This window comes from Spermophilus citellus (genome assembly GCF_964194105.1).
Source record: "Spermophilus citellus genome assembly, chromosome: 18".
NCBI classification, from domain to species: Eukaryota; Metazoa; Chordata; class Mammalia; order Rodentia; family Sciuridae; genus Spermophilus; species Spermophilus citellus.
In genome coordinates this window covers 44,416,733-44,442,344 of record NC_138200.1, presented here as the reverse complement: position 1 = coordinate 44,442,344, position 25,612 = coordinate 44,416,733, and the positions used below count along the sequence as shown (strand labels likewise).

Here is a 25,612-nt window from a genome sequence, read left to right as displayed (position 1 = left end):
TATGTGTCTGTGTGTGTCTGTGTGTGTGTTACTGGAGATTTAACCCAGGGGCACTCTACCACTGAGCTGTACCACCCTGTCCTTTTTTATTTTTATTTTGAGATGGGTCTCACTAAGCTGCTGAGATTGGCTTTAAACTTGCAGTCCTCCTCCCTGGGTCACCCACATTGCTAGGATTGCAGGCATGCACCACTGTGCCCGGCAAGTCTGTCCATTTTGATATCTATTGAATTTATTCATGTCAATAACTCTACAATGTTCCATCATGTGACTGTAACAGAATATACATTTAGTACCCCACTGATGAGCATCAAGGTTCCTTCTATAAGTAATACTTCACTAACATACTTACAAATGTGTAAGGCATTTAGGGTGTATACTTCAATGTTTAATTGTTGGGTTTGGGGATAATGGTTGTTATAGGTTGAAATGTGTCCCCTAAAAAGATAAATATTCAAGTTCTAACTCAGGATCCCTGCTAATGTGATTTATCTGGAAATAGGGTCTTTACAGATGTAATCAAAGGGAGTATAGGTTAAGGTCCTGAGAGAGAGAGAATGTGAGTTGGAGACAGTAAATTATGGTTGGACTGGAAGGACCTGCCATGTGACCCTATGTAGCTATCTGGACTTCATCAGTGTAGAGCCACAAAGAATAAATTAAATTGGCAATGGCACAGTTCTATCTCAGTTTTAGAGAAGAGTGTCAGAAAATTGTACTTTAATAGTGGACCTGTTTGACTTGCAAACTTTTTCTCAAATTAATTCACTCTATCCTTTTAAAATTTTGTGTAGCATTTTTAAATAAATCCTTTTTAAAAAGAAAAAAAAATGATTTGTTTCCTTTCACACAAAATTATAAGGATCTAGCATACACCGTTCGTCATTAATTAACCATGAGTTATTTTGTGTTTACTAAATCAGACCCTGTTTTTAGACATAATCTGTTAATCTCGGTTAATCCTCACAACTGCCCCACAAAATACCCCTGCTATCATCTCCATAACAGGGATAAGAAAGCATTCAGGAAGGTGAGATGACCTGCAGTCGGGCTGATGGTTGAGAAAGTAAGGCCACCTTTAATGACTGTTAGGGACTTGAGAAAATGTTTCACCCGTGTCTGCCTACATTTCTCAGTCTTCAGATTGGTTACTAGCAGCTGCCTCTGGGCACCGGCATAATGAACCAAGTGAAGCCTGGCTAATCGGGCGCAGGGAGTACTCAACCAAGATATGCTAAGATAAAAGGGTTATCTTTTTTTTTTCCCAGGACCTCTGAGGAAGCCTCGCCGCTCCACTCCCGGCCGCCAGGGGACGCTGTGACGTAGCTCAGGCCCGAGCGCGGCCGCTCTAGCCTCACCCAGGGAAGTCGCGGTCCTCACCTTATTCAGGAGCCCGCGCCTCTGTGTCTGCGGTCACTTGCCCTCCGCTCTGTCTTGCGCTACCTACTGCCCTCTTGCCATCCACCATGGCCCTGCTGCACTCCGGCCGCATCCTCTCCGGGGCCGCTGGCGCCTTCCACCCGGGCCTTGCCGCCGCAGCCTTTGCCAGAGCCAGGTAAGCGAAGGGATACTGAGATGGAGCAGGACAGGCCTGCCCAAAGTCATGGGCGCCGTGGGTCATCTAGCCCTCCCCGCTTCCAAACTCAACACACACTCACACACACACACACACACACACACACACACACACACACATCTCCCTTTGTGCAACCTCCAAGGTTTCCCTTCGCTGGAGGCTGAGAATTGTGTGTCCACGCCTCACAGTGATCCTCAGAGCCCCACGTCCCTTCTCTCCCTTTTACCAGGCATCGCAGGAGAGCGAGCCGGCGCAATGCCCTGAGAAAGGAAGTGTGGCCCTTTGCGGCACCCGGACTCCCATTCAAGGGAAAGCGCGGCGGGGGGGGGGGGGGGGTCCGAGACACTCAGTCGGCCGGGTGGGGGTGCGGGACTGGGTGAGCACGCTGGCTGCGGCGCCCGTGCCAGCCCCGCACCGATTGGCTCTGGCGCCGGGGCTGCCTCGCGCCGATTGGCTACGGCCCTGGGGGGCGCGCGTGCCCTTGACCGGCTGCCCTGGGGGGCGGCCGGGCGCACCGGTCTTAGCCTTGCTGGAGCCGGGGCGAGTTGGGCTGGACAGGGCGGCGGCTGGCTGCTGCCTGGGTGCCAGGGGGAAGGAAACGCCCTGGAAGAAAGTGCCCAGAGAGCCGACTCTCGGACCTCGCTCTCCTCACTGCATCCCGTGACCTTGGCTCGCAGCATCCTCAGTCGGTTTTACCACCTGTGTCCCGGCTGACCCTTTTGGTCTTTGGATGGGAAAGGACTGAAGTGTAGTGCACACCCCACTTTTTTTTAAACCCTTTGGAGGTCTGGCCGTAGGGAATCCACAGTCTTTCCATCTCTTCCATCTCGCTGTGCTCATTCATTCCGTATTTCGTAACCCCAATTTCTCCAGGCACTATTCCAGATAGATGCTGGCGATACAGCCGTGAACAAGTTAGAGGGAAAGACATACTTCTCTCCAAAAATGACAAATATGTAGTTTCAAATTGTGATATGTAGGACAGAAGGAAATTTCAGAGCATAAAATAAAGTAGGAATTTCTTCCTAGTGGAAACCTGATCCAGGCGATTAATTCACACAAGCCGATTTGGGGCTGCCACTTTTAAGTACTACCTAATGAGGAGCCCAATCTTAAAAACCACCTCCAAGCAGATATTAACTACCAGAAGCCTATTATACGTTCTTTGACCTTTCCTTTGAATATATGCACAAGGTCTTTAAGTCAGCAGAACAGCCTGTCCTTTCCAAAGCCCCACACTCTTGGCAGTACAGTTTTGCCCTGGCTTTTCCACTTTCTTCTCTCCCTTATTTGGATCCTTCTTGGCTCGCTGACAACGTGTGCTCTTTAAGCTTACCTACCTAGTGGGCCATAATTAAGAGTGATTTATGAAGAAAAATTGGAGAACAAAAAGAAGTGCTTAAAACTCTTAATTAAGAGAAAGTCCATTTCACCATATGGTAATCTTAAAATAACTCTCTATTTTTATGGGTTTCGCTGGATGACCTGAGCTCTAGAACTAAAGTGCTTGGTGAAGTTCTCTTTTTGGTGTGACCTTTTAGTTATTCTTTCCCTTTTGAGAGCTGTTTTTTTTTTTTTTTTCTCTTCTGCCTTTTCCCCATTAGAGTGCAAATTACATGAGCCAGGTGGCCCTGCCCACACCTGTAACTTTAGCTTTTCTGGAAGGTGAGGCAGGAGGATCACAATTTTAGACCAGGCTGGGCAACTTAGCATAACTCTCAAAAATTTAAAAGGGGAATGGAGGGTATATGAGAGCAGAGACCTTACCTACTTTGTTCAGTGTGGTATCACAGCACTTATATAATAGTGCCTGGCAGGTCTTTGAACGTGAATGTTCAAACCCTATTTTTAAAACAAATATGATACAAATGTTGGATTTTATATCAAAATCTAAACACATAGGAGGACCATAATGCTTCAAATTATGGAACAAAAAAAAAAAGTCTTAAAATATTAAGAGTATCTGATGAGGAGGAGCTGCCATTCAGATTTAAACAGTGATCTAGGATTGGGTGATAGATGCTCTGTCTGGTGGTTGTAACTATTCAAACAAGGAAGTGAGATCCTTCACTCCCTCCACAGTGGAAGCGGTTTTTACTTAAAGCCAAATGCTAGAAGTGGTAAACATTAAAAATTCCCACTTAAAATTTAAGTGGAAAACCCTTTGAAGTCTCTTTTATTTTTAAGATTCTTTAAAAAAAACTAATTTTAATACAATAAAACCTAAAACCTTGGCAATTGATATTCTGAAGAACTCAGGATTTATCCAATGAAATACTTTTCATACTCAAATCATTTATGTGAAATGCTTTCTAAATTTAATATTTCATTTAGCCAAATTGTTTAAAATGAAAACAATGAACATAACTTTTGTGTTGACCTATGCATAGTGACATACTAATGTATTTTTATTTATAATGATTTGTATTTATTTGTGGTGCTAGGGATAGAAACCAAAGCCTTATGAATTTTAATTCTTATTATTTAATGTTTTTGTGAAATGACTGAAGGAGTATTATAAGACCCCCCTTTGAAAGGCAGTGTGCAATAGTGGTACAAGAACCAGTAGTTAAAAGATCGTAATTGTTATATGATTTGTGCCTTTTTTAGCTCTGTGATCATGGGCAAGTTAATTAACTTCTCGTTTTAAAATAAGAAGAATGTGAGGAAATGCATTTTTAAAACTAGAGCACTGGATAGGCTAATATCTCCAAGAAATGCAAGGCATTTGAACTGGAAATGTTTATCTGAATACTTTGTACCTAATGTCTTTTGGTTGGCTAGTCAGTATTGCTCAAATATTGTTGGACTGGTCAAACATTGTTTGAGGCTTTGTGCTTACGTCCAAAGGGCCTTGATAGGAATCACTTTGTAAGCCATAGGTTATCAGCATCAATTTTATCTCCAGAGCACCCTATTTCATCTAGTGCAATTTCTTTTTTTTTTTTTTTTTTTTTATATTTTAGTTTTCGGCGGACACAACATCTTTGTTTTGTATGTGGTACTGAGGATCGAACCCGGGCCACACGCAGCGCATGCCAGGCGAGCGCACTACTGCTTGAGCCACATCCCCAGCCCCTAGTGCAATTTCTTAAACATCTGCATAATCTTTTGCATTTTAAGGAGTGGCATAATAAAGGACATAGAGGACCTGAAAAATGATTACTAAAGAAGAGCTGATCAAATTGAGTTACTGCTGCTCCTATATACAGAGTGCTTAAAATTCAGTATTTTGACATTACTTTTAGCATTATTCTTAAGAGACCAGAAAACTGAAGGCAGTAGTTTCTGAGAGAATGGATTTATATGCTGAACATTTTAAAGAACTTGACAAATAAGTGTTTTTCCACACTATTTAATGAGAATGACTGGACTAGGGTTGTGGCTCTGTGGTAGGTATATGTCCATCTACAACTAAAAATAGAAGAAGAAGAAGAAGAAGAAGGATGCCTTCTGTCCTTGTGGCTAGGGGCAGCTCTGTCATCGTTGTATAAGAGCCTTGGAGGCAGACCACCTTTTTAAAAATGAAAGTTACTGGGCTGGGGATATAGCTCATTTGGTAGAGTGCTTGCCTCACATGCACAAGGCCCTGGGTTCAATTTCCACCACAAAAAAAAGAAAAAAGAAAGTTACTTTCTAGAAGTTGCTCTTTTATAATCTAATATGCCCTTGACATTCAAAGTATTCCTTTCACTCAGCAGTTAATGACAGTGATATAGATAGGCAGATGGCTACATGTTTTTTCAGGATCTGAATTGTGGATAAGAAATAACAGAGTTTTCTTCAGGCCCAATTTAGAAGTTGTTTCAAGGTATCTGTGTTTCTTACTATTGTTTAGGTGCTAGAAATGGCCAAGCAGCCTGAAGCAACAATTAAAAAGAGGGGGAAAGTGGGGATTTTGAATTCTGACACTAGAACTCATGAGGAGGGAGGGAGGATGATTATGATAATGTCTCCTGAGACTATTGGGGCGCGGGGGGGGGGGGGGGGGGGGGGGGAGTAGAAGTAATTGAAAGGCAGAAAAGAACTGCACTGGACAGCTTATATCCACCCTGCAATATAGGGGTACCATTAGGACCCATTTTATGGATAAGGAAAAATAAGACTTAGAGGAGTCATTTCACTTGCCTTCACTCAGCTGGTGGGTGGCTGAGCTGCTGTTTGAATCCATGCAGTTTTCCCAAGGCAAGGTACTAAAGGAGACCATTAAAAGAAGTAAGCATCTGGGTGTGGTGGTGCACAGCTGTAATCCCTGCTACTGGGGAGGCCAGAGCTAGAGGATTGTAAATTCAAGGCCAATCTCAGCAAAACTCTGTCTCAAATTTTTTTTTAATATTTATTTTTTAGGTGTATGTGGACACAACACAATGCCTTTATTTATTTTTATTTTTTTTTTTATGTTGTGCTGAGGATGGAACCCAGGTCCTGCGCATGCTAGGCGAGCGCTCTACCACTGAGCCACAATCCCAGTCCCCTGTCTCAAAATTTTAAAAAATTAAAAAAAAAAAAAAAAAACTGACCTGGAGATGTAACTGAGTGGTAGAGTGCTTGCCTAGCTTGCATGAGGCCCCGGGTTCTGTCCCCATTACTACTGTTAAGTAACAGAATTAATTGTATATACCAATCACAGCTATTGACTCTGAGGCAATTCCGAACCCAGCACAAGAGCATGAATACAGCTCTGTACTGCCATGCCATACCTGCCATCCACGTGCCATCCAAGTGCTTGGTAGAGATTAGATGGATGTTCACCAAGAGAACAGGAGCTGTTCAACCTGAGTGATTTGGAGCCTTGCTTCCCGAGCTTTCACTTTCAGTGCAACACCAAGCTCCTTCCCATCCTCAGACGGTATTCTTAAGCCTCTTCCTAGAATGGCCTTTCCCCTTTCTTTATCCTTAGCATTCAGCTCATGGGTCACCTCCTCCTGGAAACCTTCCTAACCCTATACTCTCTTCCCCTTCCTTAAGCTCTTAAGTCCTCTCCTCAGGCTCCCGTAAACCATATGCAGTGCCCTAGGCCTCTCCTTGTCTCTCTGAATCCTCTTCTCCTCGCCTCCCTCCTCCACCACACACATACACTTCCAACCTGCATTGTTTCTAGCTCCCTCAGCTCCCTCCTGGCCATCCCATTGTACTGCCCTGGTGGTAAGGGATGATGATTTTACATTCCCAGCACATGTTAATGCACACAATTTTTTGTTGTTGTTGTTGTTGTTTTGTTTTTATTTTAAGACAGTATCTCCTCAGTTGCTTAGGGCCTCGCTGAGTTTCTGAGGCTGGCATGGAACTTGCAATTCTCTTTCCTCAGCCACCTGAGTTGCTGGAATTATAGGTTTGCACCGCCACACACACACACACACACACACAAGTTAATGATTAATCTAGGAGATCTGAAAGACTTTGTTTTTGTTTTTTGTGGTACTGATCATTGAACCCAAGGGCACTTCACTATTGAGTGACCTCCCCAGCCCTCTTTATTTTTTATTTTGTTATAGGGTCTCACTGAATTACTGAGGCTGGCCTCAAGCTTACAGCCTCAATCTCTGGAGTCATTGGGATTATGGGTGTGCACTAACACACCTGGCAAGACTTCATTTTATGTAATATGAAACCATGTAAAAAGCTTCTTTCCTATTTCCTCTGAAGAAAAGGAGTAAACTAATATTTTTCTCTGAGCTTACAGCTAAAGTGCCTCAAGACCTTTTATTTATGTGGGCATAATATTAATATTTACCATATTACTTTGCTCAGTATTTACCATGAGGTAAAAATCTTCATGGTAATATTAATGTATCTATTCTGCCAGAAGACTATTTGAAGAAAAGCCAATACTCTCTAGGGGCCCTCTGGAAAATATCAAAGATAATTTTTTTTTTTTTAAAGAGAGAGTGAGAGAGGTGAGAGAGAGAGAGAGAATTTTTAATATTTATTTTTTAGTTCTCGGCGGACACAACATCTTTGTTGGTATGTGGTGCTGAGGATCGAACCCGGGCCGCACGCATGCCAGGCGAGCACGCTACCGCTTGAGCCACATCCCCAGCCCCAGCAAAGATAATTTCAATGAAAGTCTGAAAATTTTGTTTGAATTTGATTTTTTAAAAAATTGTTACATGAGGGCTGGGGATGTGGCTCAAGCGGTAGCGCGCTCACCTGGCATGCGTGCGGCCCGGGTTCGATCCTCACCACCACATACCAACAAAGATGTTGTGTCCGCCGAGAACTAAAAAATAAATATTAAAAAAAAAAATTCTCTAAAAAAAAAAAAATTGTTACATGAGGGGCTGGGGTTGTGGCTCAGTAGCAGAGAGCCTGCCCCACACATATGAGGCACTGGGTTCCATCCTCAGCACCACATAAAAATAAATAAACAAAATAAAGATTTTTTTTTAAAAAATTGTTACATGATATTTGGCCACTTAATTAAGATAGGATTGTGAGTGCCCAAGAAACAGTCAATCAATGGTTTTCTATTTAACCAAAATGACAATAAATTTTTAAAATTAAACATAAAACTGGGCACCTTTGGAAGCCTGAGAAGGAACATTAGCTCTTTCATGCATGAAGCTCTGGGTTCAAGCCCCAGCACCCACTGCAAAAAAAAAATTATTTATGCTAACATAAATAGCAGTTTGCAGTGTTTTCACCATTGCTATTTTCAAGTGACTCAAAGATAAGTACAACAAAGTTCTTGAGTTTTAATTTCTAGTCTAATAAACATAATTATACCACACATAAATAAATGCTCTTTGAGGGGCTTCAGCCACGGCTCAATTGGCTTGCCTTTGTCACTCACCTGAGCTCCCACAATGCCAAGGGTTTTGGGTCCTGCCAGCCAAAAGCCCAGGCCAAAACCCAAAAGAAGACTCAGGCTAGGGCTTCAGCTTCAATTCCTTCTCAGGCTTCCAAAGGTGCCCAGGCTCCATGGTCTCGGCCTCTGCCTGCCAACCTCATGGCAGAAAGACTGCTGTAACCCAGCAGCTGCCGTCTGCATGGTGCTGATGCCCTCTTGTGCTGTTTGCACAAATGAACTTAAGGCAGAAAAATAAACAAACAAAAGCTCTTTGGAGTCCTCAATAAGCTTAAAGAGTATAAAGGGATTTAAATTCAAAAAAGTTTGAGAACAACTGCTGCTTTTTTTCCTTGGAAAACAAAACACAGTTGTGTTTCTCTATCACTATTGATCCTAGTACAGTATATTCTCAACAACATATTGATTATCTTTTAACCAAAATAACTTCTATTTCACAGAGAAAACTAAGTAGGGAGGCAATGATGCCAGCCTTCCGCTAGTTTGCATTTTAAGCAGCTCATGAACACACTGAGTACAACTTTCACAGCCACACACACGCCTTCTATACCCTCTGATGTAACAGAGCATATTTATTATAATGACTCACAGCTACCCTCCCAAGAGCATGTAAAAATAAGCAAAAAATATATAAACTTTAAATTATGCTTAGTACTCAGTGTGCCTGTATCCTATCTTACTTAGAAAGAAATTATTTGGATATCCGTTGATTAGTTAAACCATTAATTAACTCATTCTAATATTAGTCTAAGATTTAGTTACCTAAAGAAGCCTCATGTGGCAGTTTACCCTTCTAATCCCAGCAATTTGGAAGGCTAAAGCAGGATTATAAGTTCAAGGCCAGTCTCAGCAATTTAGTGAGACCTTGTCTCAAAAAAAAAAAAAAAAAAAATTTAAAGGGCTGGGGATGATCAGATTTGGTGATGCACACCTGTAATCCCAGTGGCTTGGGAGGCTGAGGCTGAGGCAGGAGAATCTCTAGTTCAAAGCCAGTCTCAGCAACTTAGGCACTTAGCAACTCAGCAAGACCCTTTCTCTAATAAAATATATTTTAAAAGGGCTAGGGATGTGACTCAGTGGCTAAATACCCCTGGGTTCAATCCCCAATACAAAAAAAAAAAATTACCTAAAAGGTCTTAGAAATTATCTTTAAGCTGACATTTTATAAAGTATAATTACTATTCTCCAAAAAAATCTATAACCCCAGTCTAATCTCAAGAAAAACATCAAATACCAATAGAGGAATATCCTGCAACATACAACCTGACCAACATTCTCCAAAACCATTCAAGAGCATCAAAAACAAAGAGAGTCTGAAACTATCACAGCCAAGAGAAACCTAAGGAGACAAGACAACTAAGTGTAGTTTGGTAAACTTGAAGTAACTCTGGAACAAAAATAAGTAAAACCTAAGAAAATCTGAATAATTAGTGGACTTAATAATGTATCTTTATGGGTTTCTTAATTGTAACAAATGTCCTATGCTAATATACAATGTTAACAATGGGGGAAACTAGGAGTGGATGAAAATTATGATTGATTTCCTATAAATATAAACTTGTTCTAACAAATCTATTAATAAGAATAGAAGTAGCTGGGCACAGTGGCACATGCCTGTAATCCCAGCAACTTGGGAGGCTGAGGCAGGAGGATCACAAGTTCAAAGCCAGCCTCAGCAGATTAGCAACTCAGTGAGACTCTGTCTCTAAATAAAATATTAAAAAGCGCTGGAGTTGTGGCTCAGTGGTTAAGCACCCCTGGGTTTGATCCCCATTACCAAAAAAATAAGAGAGAGAGATTAGAAGTATATAATTACTATTGAAATTAGAAGTTTGAGAGGTTAATTGGTGTAATGCAAATTTATGTTTTTCATAATTTTACATTTTTTTTTTAAACTGGGACAAACCCAGTAGAGCTCTAACTCTGAGCTACATCTTCAGACATTTTTTATTTTGAGACAGAGTCTGACTAATTTACCCAGTGTGGCCTCAAATTTACCTGCCTCAGCTTCCTGAGTAGCTGGGATTATAGGCTTGGGCCACCGAGCCCAGCAACATTGTTTTTCTTAAATGAATTCAGAAACACTTTAGGAATTCAAGTTCACATGAGTAAATCTTTGATAATTTTAATTTAATGAAAAACAGCTATGACTTTTCATGTTAAGTATAGTATATCATGCATTTTATTCTATGTATGTTTGCTTTTCCAAAACATACACTGGTTTATTGATAAAATAAGATGAAAACAAATTTAAGAGTAGTACATTGAAAGTACTAGAAATTTGCTTTCCAATTTCCTGGGAAATTTAGGAATGTCTGATTGCTATATTTATGTATATAACTCAAATCTTTTATTTGAGACATTTATCATCTAATTTATCTGTACTCTCAGAGATAGAAAGCATTTCACATTCAGGCACTCAAATTTTGTTTGTTTGTTTTTTAATAAAATTAAAGTTCAGAATAACTTATATATGCCAAAGTTATAGCTCTTCAGATATACTTTTGGTTATAGGACCACAGTAAACAAAACAAAATATTCAGGTCTGAATTTTTTTTTTTTTTAAGCCAAAGAATTCCTAGTTGATTTAAGCTCCAAGTTTTAAAAGAAAACTGAAGAAGAAGACCTAACAAAGCAGATCTCTGTCATTCTCACCCAACAGAGAATCTTTCTCTGCCGTCCTTCTACTGAGATCCTACTCATTGCTACTATAAAACAGGAACTAGCTTGTTGGTCATAACTGAACCAAAAATAAAATCAGAAGAGAGTGGGGAACAAACCAGAAAAAAGTCATTTGAAGTTGAATTGTGGGCTGGGTATAACCCAGTGGTAGAGCAGCTGCCTAGCATGTATAATGCCCTGAGTTTAGTCTGGGGTGGGGGTGTGGGGGGGGGATTCTATTACATCTTGGGCTTCATATTCACTCTGGGAGCCAAGGAAAGGTGAGATCCACTTCCCCAGCAGCACAACTCAGCCGGCCCAGTCAGGTGATTCCATTGGCATCCACGGATGGTCTCTGAGACTGTTATAGAATGGTCGTTTTGTTTGGCTTTGCTAAGGTAAAATCATCACTTACAAATATAAAATGATGACTATGTCAAACATTTTAACCCTTTAAGTAATAATGGAACCAGTAGGATGTTATAACCATTTCTTCCTGCCAATTTTAAATTCCTAAGCATCTTTCAACTCTCTCCCTCTCTGCCCCTACTGTCATGATCCTGGTTCTTGTCCTCATCTCTTTGTCTTAAGCAACCAGCTTCTTTGTTGATCCTTCTGCATCCACCCTTACCACTCATGATTTAGTGCCCTGCTCCAAGTCCACTCACTTTGTCACTCCCCTCATGTAATCACCGTCACCCTCAAAAAAAATTTCATGTTTCTCCAGGTGTTACTACATCTGAGGCAGACCCCAGGGTGTTTAGCAAGCATCCCTAACCATGCTCTAACAGATTTGAAAACAGGATCAAACCCAGGCCCCTCACAGAGGCACATGAGATTCTTGAACACCCCTTGCTTCTCTTGTCCCATCTTTTACCACTCTTAGCTTCTCACTGCCAAATGACTTGAAGTATTCTTTGGATGAGAATTCAGGTCAGGTTTAGGGTGCTTTAAGAGCTTACACATGTACCCCGTTCTCCCATAGTAATCCGGATGCCCCACCTTCTGCATCTCATAGTATCTGTTTTGAAATTATTGCTCTCTTAGTTTCTACAAAGTGCTCTGAAGTCTTCTGCATTCTTGGATTATCAGTACCTGTTACTGGACCCTGTGTGTAGTATGCAGACATTTGCTGAAATGGATCTTTGGCAGATCAAGGACGACTCTGCCCGTGGGATCTCACTAAGTGACTGAGACAAGGTATTTCTCATTTCAGCTCTTGGTGGGCCCATGTAGAAATGGGACCCCCAGATCCCATCCTGGGAGTCACTGAAGCCTACAAGAGAGACACCAACAGCAAAAAGATGAACCTGGGAGTTGGTGCCTACCGAGATGATAATGGAAAGCCTTATGTGCTCCCTAGCGTCCGGAAGGTGAGCTTGCCATCTGCCTCAGCTGGTTAAGAAGAATGAATGGAGGAGAGCACCTGACAGCCACGGAAAGAGTACAGCCACAGCCCTGGGCTCTAGTTCTGGCATGAACTGTGTGCATTGCTCAGGTTTTCTGGTTTAGTCCTGGCTCTAAAAATGAGAGTTACTATAGTGCGTGCCTGTAATCCCAGTGACTTGGGAGGCTAAGGCAGAAAGATCGCAAGTTCAAGACCAGCCTAGGCAACTTAGTGACTCAAAATAAAAAAAGGTTGGGAGAAGTAGCTAAGTGGTAAGAGTACCCCTGAGTTCAATTTCTATTACTGAAAGAAAAAAAAGGCAGGGGGTGGGGGTGCTAGAATCATACTTTCTTTTCCAAGATTTTAAAACAGACAGTGTCATATTTAAATGTGAGGGTACACAAGAAGACCAAAAATTTAAACATTGTCTCTTGGCAAGAGGAAAATTGCCCTCTGTTCATGAGAGTTACTGTTGTTATTTTCTGTTTCTTCCATTTTGTTTGCCTTAGGAAAACCCTTGTCCACAGATATGCGCTGTCCATCCTTTTTGCTGAACTACAGTTTTTTTTTTTTTTTTCATTCATTCTATTAGTGACTTGGTTTCTATTTTAACTTTCATATAATTAACCCACTAAGAACAGGTTTTAAAAATTATTCATGGCTGAGGTTGTAGCTCAGTAGTAGAATATTTATTGAGCATGCACAAAGCCCTGGGTTTGATCCCCAACGCCACCAAAAATAATAATTTATTTAATTTACATTCGCTATTGTTATAAGCTCCAGCACCACCAAGCACTGTTGTACATTGCCTTATTAACACCCACTTCAGCCACATGAGACGTAAAAACAGTTGTCCCACTGGGCATGGTGGCACATGCCTGTAATCCCAGTGGCTTGGGGGGATCATGAGTACAAAGCCAGCCTCAGCACCTTAGTGAGAGGCCCTAAGCAACTCAGTGAGACCCTTCTCTAAGTAAAATATTTTTTTTTTAAGTGCTAGGGATATGGCTCAGTGGTTAAGTGCCTCTGGGCTCAATCCCCCCAGTACAAGAGGGAAAAAAAAAAAAAAAAACAGTTGTCCCTATGTTTAACAAATGAGGAAAATGGGACTCAAGAAGGTTAAATAACTCATATAGTTGATAAGGGACAGCCAGGCCTCTGACTCTAAAGCATGAAAATATGTGGCTATGACTTAATTCTTGGAAGTTCCTAGACTGGCATATACCTTGAAATGCTTCCCTTTCATGTGTTTAGTTTTGTCACCTTATATCTACTTTAGCTATTGCACCTAAACTTTGTTTTTGTGCATTCCAGGAATGGCATTTTATGTAAATGATTATCAGGAGAGACTGTATACCTACCCACAAAAAATCTAGAACATAGCAAGACTTTTCTCAAAGCAAGATGACTTCCAGAATTTAACTGTAAAATATTAATTAGTAATCTTAGTTTCAGGTAGGGAGAAGAAACTAAACAGATGCATTCTTCTTTTGTCTAGGCAGAGGCCCAGATTGCTGCAAAAAATTTGGACAAGGAATACCTGCCCATTGGTGGACTGGCTGAATTTTGTAAGGCATCCGCAGAACTAGCCCTGGGTGAGAACAGTGAGGTGTTGAAAAGTGGCCGGGTAAGCCAAGCAGATTCTGGCATCATATAGGGTCTGCTTTTATATGTAACAAATTTAAAGTAATTTAAACAAATTTATTAAATTTAAGTAACAATTTTAAACAAATAGGAAAAGATTATAAGTGTGTGGTGATTGAGGTGGCTACACTTGCTAATAAAGTTAAATTGGCAGTAACTAAAAAGATTTCATATAACATCAATTCTAAAAATGTACTAATAATCCTAAAAATGATAGATAGGTTTGGCCCTACTTTTGCTATTAGTGTCCATGTATTTTGTTCATCTTACATTAACTGTGCTTTAGAACTGCCTACGTGGGACTAGTTTTAGGCCTATAATTAGTCCCCACACTCGTGTGCTAAGCTTCCAGCTTAGATGAGAGAAGCAGGTAGAAACCACCCACAGGTGGACTGTGGGAGGCAGAACCAATCTGGTTTTGTCAGCATCCCTGTCCCAACCAGTTTGGGCATTGAAAGAAAGGAGACCCATCCCTTGCATATACAAATATATAACAGATTGGGCACAATAGTGCACACCTGTAATCCTAGTGTCTGGGGAGACTAAAACAGGAGAAACTCTAGTTCAAAGCCAGCCTCAGCAACTTAGTGAGACCCTGTCTCTAAATAAAATGTTAGACAGTCTGGGGATGTGACTCAGTGGTTGAGCATCTCTGGGTTGGGTCCCCAGTTACCCCCCCCCCCAAAAAAAAAGGTAACAGTGAGTCCCACCATTATTTGTAATTATAATACATTAATTAAAAATACAGGAAAATATTTTAAAAGATTAAAAAATAAAAACAAAACATTTGACAAACAAACAAGAGAAGACCATGCTCCCAACATGTGAACTTAAGTGAATTGTGGTTTACTTTCTCTTGAAGAAAAACATGTGCTTTTTAAAGACTATATTTGCATATTTATTTTTCTGGGTAGGCCTAGAAGGAAGACAACATATATAGGCTGGGAGTGTGGTCCAGTAGTAGAGCACTTACCTGGCATGTGCAAGGCCCTAGGTTTGATTCCCAGCACCACAAAAAAATAAATAAATAAAACATACAAACATCCTAATGTACTTACTGACTTGATTTTCAAAGAACGTTGATATTCAGAGTATCGGTTCATTTTATATAATTCTAGAGTAATAACATAATGACTGTTCTTGGTCTCTTATGCTTTTTTGTGTTCTAGAAGTTTTCCATGTAGCATGGATAGTACTATCAGGCCATAAGGAATTAGCTTCTCAAAAACAAAGGATATTAAGCCAGGTGCTGTGGTGCACACCTGTAATCCCAGCAGCTTGGGAGGCTGAGGCAAGACTATGGCAAGTTTAAAGCCAGCCTCAGCAAAAGCAAGGTGCCAAACAACTCAGTGAGATTCTGTCTCTAAATAAAATACAAAATAGGGCTGGAGATGTGCTCAGTGGTCAAGTGCCCATGAGTTCAATCCCCAGTGCCCAAAAAAAAAAAAAGCACAAAGGGTACTGACTAGACAGAGTAGATCCTCTCTGTGGCTAGCCACATCACTGACCATCGGCGTCTCTCCAACAGTTTGTCACCGTGCAGACCATTTCTGGAACTGGCGCCTTAAGGGTCGGAGCCAATTTTATGGTGAGTCTGGAAACTCTTTCAGAAAAGAACTTTTGAGAGCAGCAGGGCTTTCTGTCATGTGTGTATTTGACTGCTGACTCAGAAGTAGGTTTCCTCTTTCCACAGAGTTGGCAGATTTCCTTTTCTCTGATTTAAAAAAGAAAGTACTTAACAGGGCACCGAGAGCACTCCTGTAATCCCAGCAGCTCAGGAGGCTGAGGCAGGAGGATCGTGAGTTCAAAGCCAGCCTCAGCAACATAGAGAAACCCTAAGCAACTCAGTGAGACCCTGTCTCTAAATAAAATATTAAAAAGAGGTGGGGATGTGGCTCAGTGGTTAAGTGCCTCTGGGTTGAGTCCCTGGTAACAAAAAAAAAAAAAAAAGAAAGAAAGAAAGTACTTTGGAGAAATTACATGGAAGATATAACAATAATGAGAAATTCAGTTTATTGACCACATACTGTTACTAGGGAGCTTTTGTATTTTAACTCATTTAATCCCTGTAAGGGAAGTTCCATTAACCCATTTTATAAGTGAAGAAAGTGAGGCCCAGATAGTCCTTGGCCACTTAGCAAGGGTAACTTTCAAAGCCTGAGTCACCCACACTGTCTTGCTGCTGAGTCAGTGCATCTCTCCACCATAGAGTTAAGCTGGGTTTCAGCAGAAAAAAAAAGTGTTCTCTCAAGGAAACATACCAATGTTTTTACCTCTTTTTTTTTTTTCTTCATTTTTCCATTTCCCTTCATCCCATCTCTTAGGAAAGATTTTTTAAGTTCAGCCGAGATGTCTTTCTACCCAAACCGTCCTGGGGAAATCATACACCCATTTTCAGGGATGCTGGCATGAAGCTACAGGGTTATCGGTACTATGACCCCAAGACTTGTGGTTTTGACTTCACAGGCGCCATAGAAGACATTTCGGTAAGTGTGGCACTCAGGGTGGGAAGGGTGAAAGAACAAGGCATAAACTTCTTTGTGGACATTTGATGTCTCCCAGCTGGATTCTAATATCTTAAAATTACTGAGAGTGAGCTAATTCCTAGACCTCAGGTTTCCTTTTTTACTTACGAAATAGTGACCCCGTGGAACCTAAAAAGCTGCAAAACAGAGTCATCTCTTAGTTCCCTTTCTCTTTAGAAAATGCCAGAGCAGAGTGTTCTTCTCCTGCATGCCTGTGCCCACAATCCCACAGGAGTGGACCCTCGTCCTGAGCAGTGGAAGGAAATAGCGTCTGTGGTAAAGGTGAGGAGGATGAACCGATGGTGACAGTTCTGTTTAGTAACTAGCCTTGATTCTTTACTTGACAAAGTCTTAACAATTAGAATTAATTAACCTTGAGCCTATACAAACTTTCTACACATGATAAGCTGCCAGGAAGGGTCTCCTCATTTGCATAATTAGTAGTTCTGTAATTGATGATACATGAGCAATTTGAAAATAATTTTTATTTTTCAGCCCAGATGTAGTGAATTCTGATAAAACCTGTCATTGGCCCATTTGCACAACAGACTGCTGGCCCAGGGTGTCTGCTGGTGGTGCCTGTGGCTGCCCTGGGCAGTGATTACTGGCACAGCCCTTATACTTTTTTTTTTTTTCCCCTTTTCCACCAATTCTTTCCTTGCCACTTTTCCTTGACTTTGTCATTATCACTCCCAGAGTGTAGCTGGCTATCAGAGAAGGCATCAGAATTCCTACAGAGGAAGGATTATTGTTATTCCTATTATCTTGTGTCCCCATTTTCGCTAACTTTTGTCAAATCTAAGCTGCAGAAGCCTGGTATAGTGGTGTATGCCTGGAATCCCAGTGACTCAGGAGGCTGAGCCAAGAGATCACAAGTAGTTCAAAGCCAGCCTCAACAATTTAACAAGACCCTATCTCAAAATAAAAAATAAAAAATTCTTGGGATATAATTCAGGGATAGAGCAACCCTGGGCTCAATCTAAGTACCACACATACACACAAACCTAAGCTACAAACAGAGTGAGACAAACAGCATGCAAAGCCATTTCAGAATGAGATGGTTCTAATGAGGCTACCCTGTGAGTCTGCCAGAATTAAGTTAATCACAGAAAAGTCTGGTCCTGTGCTCCTAGACCAAAAATAATTACCCAGACTCCTGTGGGCCTTAGAAGAGTCTTCTGTTTGACTAAGCAGCATTCTGGGTACACTTAAATTAAGATTCTTTTCTTAATGTCTTTTGAAGAATATGCTGATACTTAACTCTGGGAAAATTACGACATCTTCCAAACTGCCATCTGGGGAAAAAATAGGATTGGTTTTATCTGGGTGGAACAGGTGTGGTCCCAGTAAGTACAAGTAACTACATAGTACATCTTCAGATGGCTACCTAAAGCTTTGGTCTTCTCATTCCTTCCCAGAAAAAGAATCTCTTTGCATTCTTTGACATGGCCTACCAAGGCTTTGCCAGTGGTGATGGTAACAAGGATGCCTGGGCTGTGCGCCACTTCATCGAACAGGGCATTAATGTTTGTCTCTGCCAATCATATGCCAAGAACATGGGCTTATATGGTAAGCTAGAGGACCCAGTGTGCTATATGTTCTGATGAACTTGAGTTTGGGTTGCATATGTATATATCCATGTTGCTCCTTACCCAGGGAGGAAAGATTGGTATAGTGGATTTTACAGATTTTTCTTTATCTTCTTCAGTGTCTTTGAATTCCTCCAGCTAAGAAAACTGATTACTGTTTCTCTAAACAAAAAGTAACTAACGCAGGAGCCAAGAAAATAGATAAAATGAAAAGAAATCTTGAATACTCAAACTTTCTGGTCGCTTCAATTCACCATTCTGTCTGTTAAAAACTTTAATTATAATAAAAAAATTATTTTCGTGGTCCTTTCTGGTGGAAACAGATAATATTCAACAAATTTAATCATGATTTGCTTTAATATATTAGATGGGAGAACTAGAAGACAAGATCCATTTTATCTTTTCAGGCGAGCGGGTGGGAGCCTTCACCGTAGTCTGCAAAGACGCTGATGAAGCCAAAAGGGTGGAGTCACAGCTGAAAATATTGATTCGCCCCTTGTATTCCAACCCTCCTCTCAACGGGGCCCGGATCGCCTCTACCATCCTGACTTCCCCGGATTTGCGAAAGCAGTGGTAAATATTCCTTGCCACTCCCCAGCCACCTAGGTGTTCTGACCACCGCTCCTTCAGAGCTAGTTTAAATTGACCTCCAGTGACACACAGAACCTTACAGGTTCCACATGTGAAAGGGGATAAGAAGAAAGAGAGAAGTGTGCACTTTGTCCACAGAAATAAGAAATTTCGTAATTCAGAAATAGCAGTTCCTCTTACTCTCTCATCTCTATTTAATAAAACCTGCCTTTCCCTAGAATCAAGTTCAAATTGAAGTAGCATATATAGGAAAACTTCCTTCAGAAGATCATATTTTAGTTTTTGTTTTGCAGTACTGGGGATCAAACCCAGGGCCTCACACATACTAGGCAAGCATTCTACCACTGAGCCATCCCCAGCTCCCACATTTTTGGTTTTGTCCCAATAATAGCGAGCATTGCATCAATATTTTTTCATATTTTTGGTTTTGGTTATCTGTCATCTAAGTCTTAGTACCTGTTTTCTAAATTAGTGTTACTTAATCTTTTGGGGGGGGGGCACCAGTAATTAAACTCAGGGGCTCAACCACGAGCCCCATCCCAGTCCTATTTTGTATTTTATTCACAGACAGGATCTCACTGAGTTGCTTTGTGCACCTTGCCATTGCGGAGGCTGGCTTTGAATTCAAGAATCTCCTGCCTCAGCCTCCCGAGCCACTGGGATTACAGGCATGCGCTACTACACCCAGCTTAATCTTTTTTTTTTTTTTTTTTTCCTATATTTTTTTAGTTGTTGATGGGCCTTTATTTATTTGTACACAGTATAGAGAGTCAAACCCAGTGCCTCACACATGCTAGGCAAGTGCTTTACCACTGAACTACATCCTTAGTCCTTTGTATTTTCCTTTTTTAATTTTGAAACAGGGTCTCACTAGGACTGGCCTGGAATTTATGAACCTTCGACCTCAGCCTTCTGGGTTGCTGGGATTACAGGCATGCACCACTGTGCTAAGCAGATTTTTTATCTTAATATGTGCATTTCAGTACACGTTTGAGATCTATAGTAAATAAAGCTGACAGACACTGTGCTAGTAGATAACCAAAACACAGTTTGTACCTTCAGGAAGTTTAGAATCCAGTGAAAAAGGTACACATGTAACATTGATAAAAGACAGAATGGAATAAATGCTAACTATAAGAGAGCTGCCGATTCAGGTGGAAATTGAGGGTGTAGTGAGGACTGCTGTGTGAGCTGTGCCTGAAGAGTGGGGGTTTTTTTCCCTTAAAAGAAATGAAAGGAAGGGGAAAATGGACAGAGAAGCCTCCCTGAGAAAAGGCACAGACAAGGGACATGCTTTGTACAGAGTGTGCATAGAAAGTTCCATGTGGTTTCTATGGTGAAAATACTGAGAGGAAGAACATCAAAGCTGAGGGGTAGAGCCAACAAGGAGGCACCTTGTTGATATTATGAGAAGTGGGCTGCCACTCAGTGTAGAGAGCTCGCCTAGCATGCATGAGGCCCTGGGCTCTATCTCAATACCACAAAAAAGTAAGAGAAGACACAGGTAATGTGTTTATCCTCTGGACAACAGGGAGGGTGGGGGGGCTTTCTAAGGTAGCGTCCACATGGGTCATACTCTTGGTGCCTTTAGGACCTGGGCCTTGGAGTGAATTGAGCTGGATGAATGGAGCAAGAAACATAAAATCATATGCCAATTGGAAAGAGGCCAGGGGTTCCACAGGCCCAACCAGTAATCACACTACTAGAATTGTGCTGCCAGCTTCTTGTTTTTTAGGAGAAATTACAAATCTAAAATTATATGTGCCAGTTTTTTCTTTTGTTTTTCCTGGTACTGGAAATTGAATCCAGGGCCACTCAACCACGGAGCCACATCCCCAGCTTGTTTTATTTTTTATTTTGAGGCAGGTTTTTGCTAAGTTAGAGAGGCTGGCCTCAAACTTGTGATCTTCCTGCCTCAGCCTCCTGAATTCCTACAATTACAAGTAGGCGCCACTGCCCAGTGCTAGTACCCAATTTTGAAATGTTTCACTGGGTCAGAAAAACATACCTAGGACTCTATATTTAGCCTTTTAATTGACAGTTCGTAAACTCTGTTCTAGCCATTGGGTATTATGGTCATAGAGAGTTGGTTTAGGAAAGTGAACACATAACACCAGGAAAATAAACTTCATGCTATCTCCATGATCCAGTTAATAACCTCTGACGAGGTTATTAACGAGGTTATGGGAATGAAATAGAAGGGTAAATTCTGAGAAAGAAGAAGACTGTTCAGAATCAAGTGAGTGGTGCAGGGTGCAGTGGTCCTATAATCCCAGGAAGCTGAAGCAGGAGGATCACCAAGTTGAGGCCAGCCTATGCAATTTAGCAAGACCCTGTATCAAAATAAGAAAGGACTAGGGGCTGGGGATGTGGCTCAAGCGGTAGCGCGCTCGCCTGGCATGCATGTGGCCCGGGTTCGATCCTCAGCACCACATACAAACAAAAATGTTGTGACCACCAAAAACTGAAAAATATCAAAAGTTTCTCTCTCTCTCTCTCTCTCTCTCTCTCTCTCTCTCTCTCTCTCTCTTTAAAAAAAATAGATAAATAAGAAAGGACTAGTGATGTAGCTCAAGGACAGAGAATCCCTGAGTTCATTCTCCACTACCACAAAAAAAAAAAAAAAAGAATCAAGTGGCATGTGTGCACAGAAGAGTGCATTATCTACTCCCCAGAACAAATTCACCTTTCTTCTCTTTTAGCACAGCACTCTTACATTAGCATTATGTTATGTGGCCCTGTTCCATAGCTGATTTTTTACGGATTTGGCTCCTGTCACCCTCTGTTAGCTTTTACAAGCAAGGGTCATTTCTCAGTACTCAGCACCTAGCACATGGCTTGGCTTGTTATAGGTTCCCAGTGCATTGTCTTCATTGTGAAGCAGAAATGTTTATTCTACCCGTGTAAAGAATAATGTCATTGGGGACTGGAGTTGTAGTTCAGTGTAAAGTGCGTTCCTAGAACATATGAGGTACTAGGTTTGATCCTTTGAGTCACATAAAACTAAACAAATACAATGAAGGCATGCCATGCATCTACAACTAAAAAAAAAAAAAAAAAAAAACTGGAAACTTCTGGTTAAACAGAAATTTTTAAAAAGCGGGAGAATAATGTCATATTTTGTTTAACCCATAGCTTTTGCCTCCGTCTTCCTAAGTTTTTGAGTGATACCTTTGCTTAATATTCAAGTGTGTTAACTTTCAGTTGTGTGATCAAAGAAGTACTATAATTTAAAACAGTGCTATAGCTGGACGTGATGGCATACACCTGTATTCCCAGCTACTCAGGAGCTAAAACAGGAGGATCGTAAGTTCAAGACCAGTGAGAGCAATTTAATGAGACTCAGTCTTAAAATAAAATTTCAAAAAGGGAGATGTATGTCAATGACAGAATACTTGCTGAACATATGCAAGACCCTGGGTTCAACTCCCAGTACCAAAAATTAGAAAAAACAGTGCTACAAAATAGTTTACTTCCCTGGCCAATGACAACATGTCTCCATCAAGGACTAAGAATTGAGGCAAACAGGAGAGGAACTCGGGAGGTAAAAACATTGTTGGTATTTGGCAGAATGAGCTACCTCTTGGGGTCTCCTTGCAGGTTGCAGGAAGTGAAAGGCATGGCCGACCGCATCATTAGCATGCGGACCCAGCTGGTCTCTAACCTCAAGAAGGAGGGCTCCTCCCACAACTGGCAGCACATCACCGACCAGATCGGCATGTTTTGTTTCACAGGCCTAAAGCCTGAACAGGTGAGTGGACTCTAATTTCCCCACAGTTGACTAACAGATAGGTCCTTATAAACCAGAAGAATTCTGTGTAAGTTGCCTGCATGTTCAGGGTAACCCTGAAAATGGCTATTTTGGAGCCCTTTTAGGTGAAGTTAATATATAGCTTTCATGTGTTGTTTTGGGCTTTGTTATTTTTGTTTCAATATTGGTGATTGAACCCAGAGCCTCGCACATGGTATGTAGGCACTCTACCACTGAGCTATAGCCTCAACGGGTTTTGGGTTTTTTTTTTTTTGTTTGTTTGTTTTAATATATATACTGGGATTTGGACCCAGGGATGCTGGACCACCACTGAGCTATATTCACAGTCCTTTTTAGTTTTAATTTTGAGATAGCCTCACAAGGTTGCTGTGGCTGCCCTCAAACCTGTGATCCTTCTGCCTCACAAGTCATATAGGCATGCACCACCACACTTGACTTTTTTTTTTTTTTTTTTTTTTTTTTTTTTTTTTTTTTGAGACAGGGTCTCACTTAAATTGCCCAGACTGGCCTTGAACTTGGTATCCTGCTTCAGCCCCCTTGGTAGCTGGCTTCCAGTGATGTTGATGTTTTGAGATGGAGTCTCTCACTGTGTTGCCCAGGCTGGTCTAGAATTGGGCAAGTGATTCTTCCATCTTAGCTTCCTAAGTAACTGGGACTACAGGCATGCACCACATGCCTGGCCTGTTTTATTGCTATTGATTGCTTACTTATCTGTATCCCCCCATAAGGCTACTTACTTCTGAGGCCCACATAACTCACTAGCTTGAGAGTTTTGAGGTTCTGATGGAGTACAGGGCCTCTGCATGCTAGGAAGCACTCTTCCACTAAGTTGCACCCCTAGCCCAGAATGTTTTGATTGCTTGTGGCCACTGCTGGTTCTTCAAGGAAAGGTAGGAGAAATGGCTCTTCTATGGCTGAATTCTGGTTCTGTGGTGTGATTAAGATTTTTTCCCACCTATTCCATCTCAGAATTCATCATATCTTCTCATGATTTTACTCTAATTTGGCTCACTGAATCTGGGAATGGGGCATAAGTGAGTGAGAAAAGGGAGCTATTATTTTTTCCATTTAACAAGTTGGCTATTGGGATGTGCCAGACCTGGAAAACTACCCTGACCGGTATCCAAAATGTTGTATCTCCATAGGTAGAGCGGCTGACCAAGGAGTTCTCCATCTACATGACAAAGGATGGCCGCATTTCTGTGGCAGGGGTCACCTCCAACAACGTCGCCTATCTTGCACATGCCATCCACCAGGTCACCAAGTAATTTCCTGGTGCAAGAACAGAGACAACCTTTCTGTCAGCCCCTGCCGTTGTGTGATTCACATGCAGGATGAGGGAGGGTGGATGGTGGAGAGGGTCATTTCTTTCAACCACAGTGCATAACACTTAGTGATTGGATGTGTTTCTCAGAAAAGAACATGTAGTGAGATAGAGAAGAGGCATCCATGGCTGGTGTCTGGAACTCTGTGGCTTTAAACCAAACTCCTCCATCATCCTTTTATCTCTGACTTTTTTGAAAGAGTTTACATGTATAAGAAAGTCACAGCACCAAAAACCTGTCATGATGTTGCAATATTTCAGAAGCTTTAATGAAGCACTGTGTGGTGGAAGGGGTTCCTCTGCGGATCCAGCTTGAGACATAGCTCATGCTATAGGCTGAGTTGTGTCATTAACAGTCCACCTCACATTTGTCCCCCCATGGTGGAGCATCCTATCAACAGACCATATTGCACAAATTGTGCTTTACAAAAACCAATGGGTCTGTTGGCATGCAGCAAGGAAAATAATAGATGCTGTTTCCTGTCTTATTTAAGAAAATAAGGAAAATGTCTGTCTCTTCTTACCATTGCTGTTCTTTTCTTTAACACAAAGACCTATAACTAGCCTAGATTTCCATCCCATTCTATTGCTTGATTAACCATGAACCCCATCATATCAGGATCTATTTAAGATTGGAGAACATAATTTTCTGCTCATGCCATACCCTCTGTTTCTTGGCAAAGAATAGTCGAGGGTAGGTGGCCGCACTTTATGCCAGCATCCTCATCATTGACTGTGTAATTGTCTCCTCCTGGGGTGCTGCCTCTGCCCACTGGACCTCTACTTTCATTCCTTGTGGTTGTGCAGCCACTAACCTCACATCATGAGTCAGGCAACACAGGTTAGGATCAGAAAAGAGATAGTCTGGGGTTTGTGTGCTGCCAGCTGGGCTTAGGCTTCACCCTTGGAACAATAACCACCATGTGCTCTAATCATGTAGACTTACTGCAGCTTGGTTTCTCTGTTACAATAAAATTACTGTAGATCCAACTACCGTCTACCTTTTTCTTTAATGGGAGGAAGGGGTAGATGTCAGTTTGTATTCTAGAAGTTTAGTCACATCCAGCTGAACTGTAAGCCAGAGATGTGTTAGTGGTCCCAAATGATGACTCAAAGTACATCCTTTTCTTCATCATGCCATTGAGGTAAGCCAGCCCAAAGATGTCGAGAATGTGGGTGTAATTCCTTGGACCTTGTAATACAGGTGGAGACACACAGTGGATCCTATAGAGACAGGCAAGGGATGGAGGGGAGATGGCAGCTTCAGATGTCTTGGGGGCCAAGGAGATTATTATAAATAAAAATCAGAAGCTGGGTGGAAGATGATGGTTGGTAATCAGCCCTCATCCACAGAGGGAGGTGACAGCCGTGAAAATGAAAGCACTCAGTTGTAGGTCCTAAATTTTAAAGGAAAAAATGGAAAAAGAATTTTTTTTTTGGAAGGTCTATTGGTGCTTGAAAATTGGCAATGAAAAAAAAGGCAAATAATTCAGTGTTTTAAAAGTGATTTGTAAGCAAGGTGCAAACAGTAGATTGCCAATCTGCAAGCTCTGGTGTTGGCACCTGCTTGGCATCAGTCCTGCCTATAGCTATTGTGTCCACTTGTGCTTAGTGCCAGAGGCCACTAAGGATGGGTCAGAGAAGCAATGAAGCAGGGTTCAGTCAGGCCCAGCGGCCATCTGTCAAGTTCTGACAGTTGCTGGGTAGGGAACGCAGGCTCATATATCATCAATAT

At 41.5% G+C, this 25,612-nt stretch overlaps 1 protein-coding gene across 1 annotated transcript; it reads left to right on the top strand.

Moving 5' to 3' along the window:
- Positions 1-1,363: 1,363 nt before the first annotated feature.
- GOT2 (glutamic-oxaloacetic transaminase 2) lies at positions 1,364-24,867 on the top strand. Its single transcript, XM_081274519.1, has 10 exons — positions 1,364-1,555; positions 12,262-12,418; positions 13,931-14,059; positions 15,605-15,664; positions 16,401-16,562; positions 16,779-16,883; positions 18,020-18,170; positions 18,598-18,763; positions 22,382-22,532; positions 23,699-24,867. Exons 1-10 carry the CDS (start codon positions 1,467-1,469, stop codon positions 23,819-23,821), a joined length of 1,293 nt encoding a protein of 430 aa, XP_081130645.1. The 5' UTR covers positions 1,364-1,466; the 3' UTR covers positions 23,822-24,867.
- The last annotated feature ends 745 nt before the right edge of the window (positions 24,868-25,612 follow it).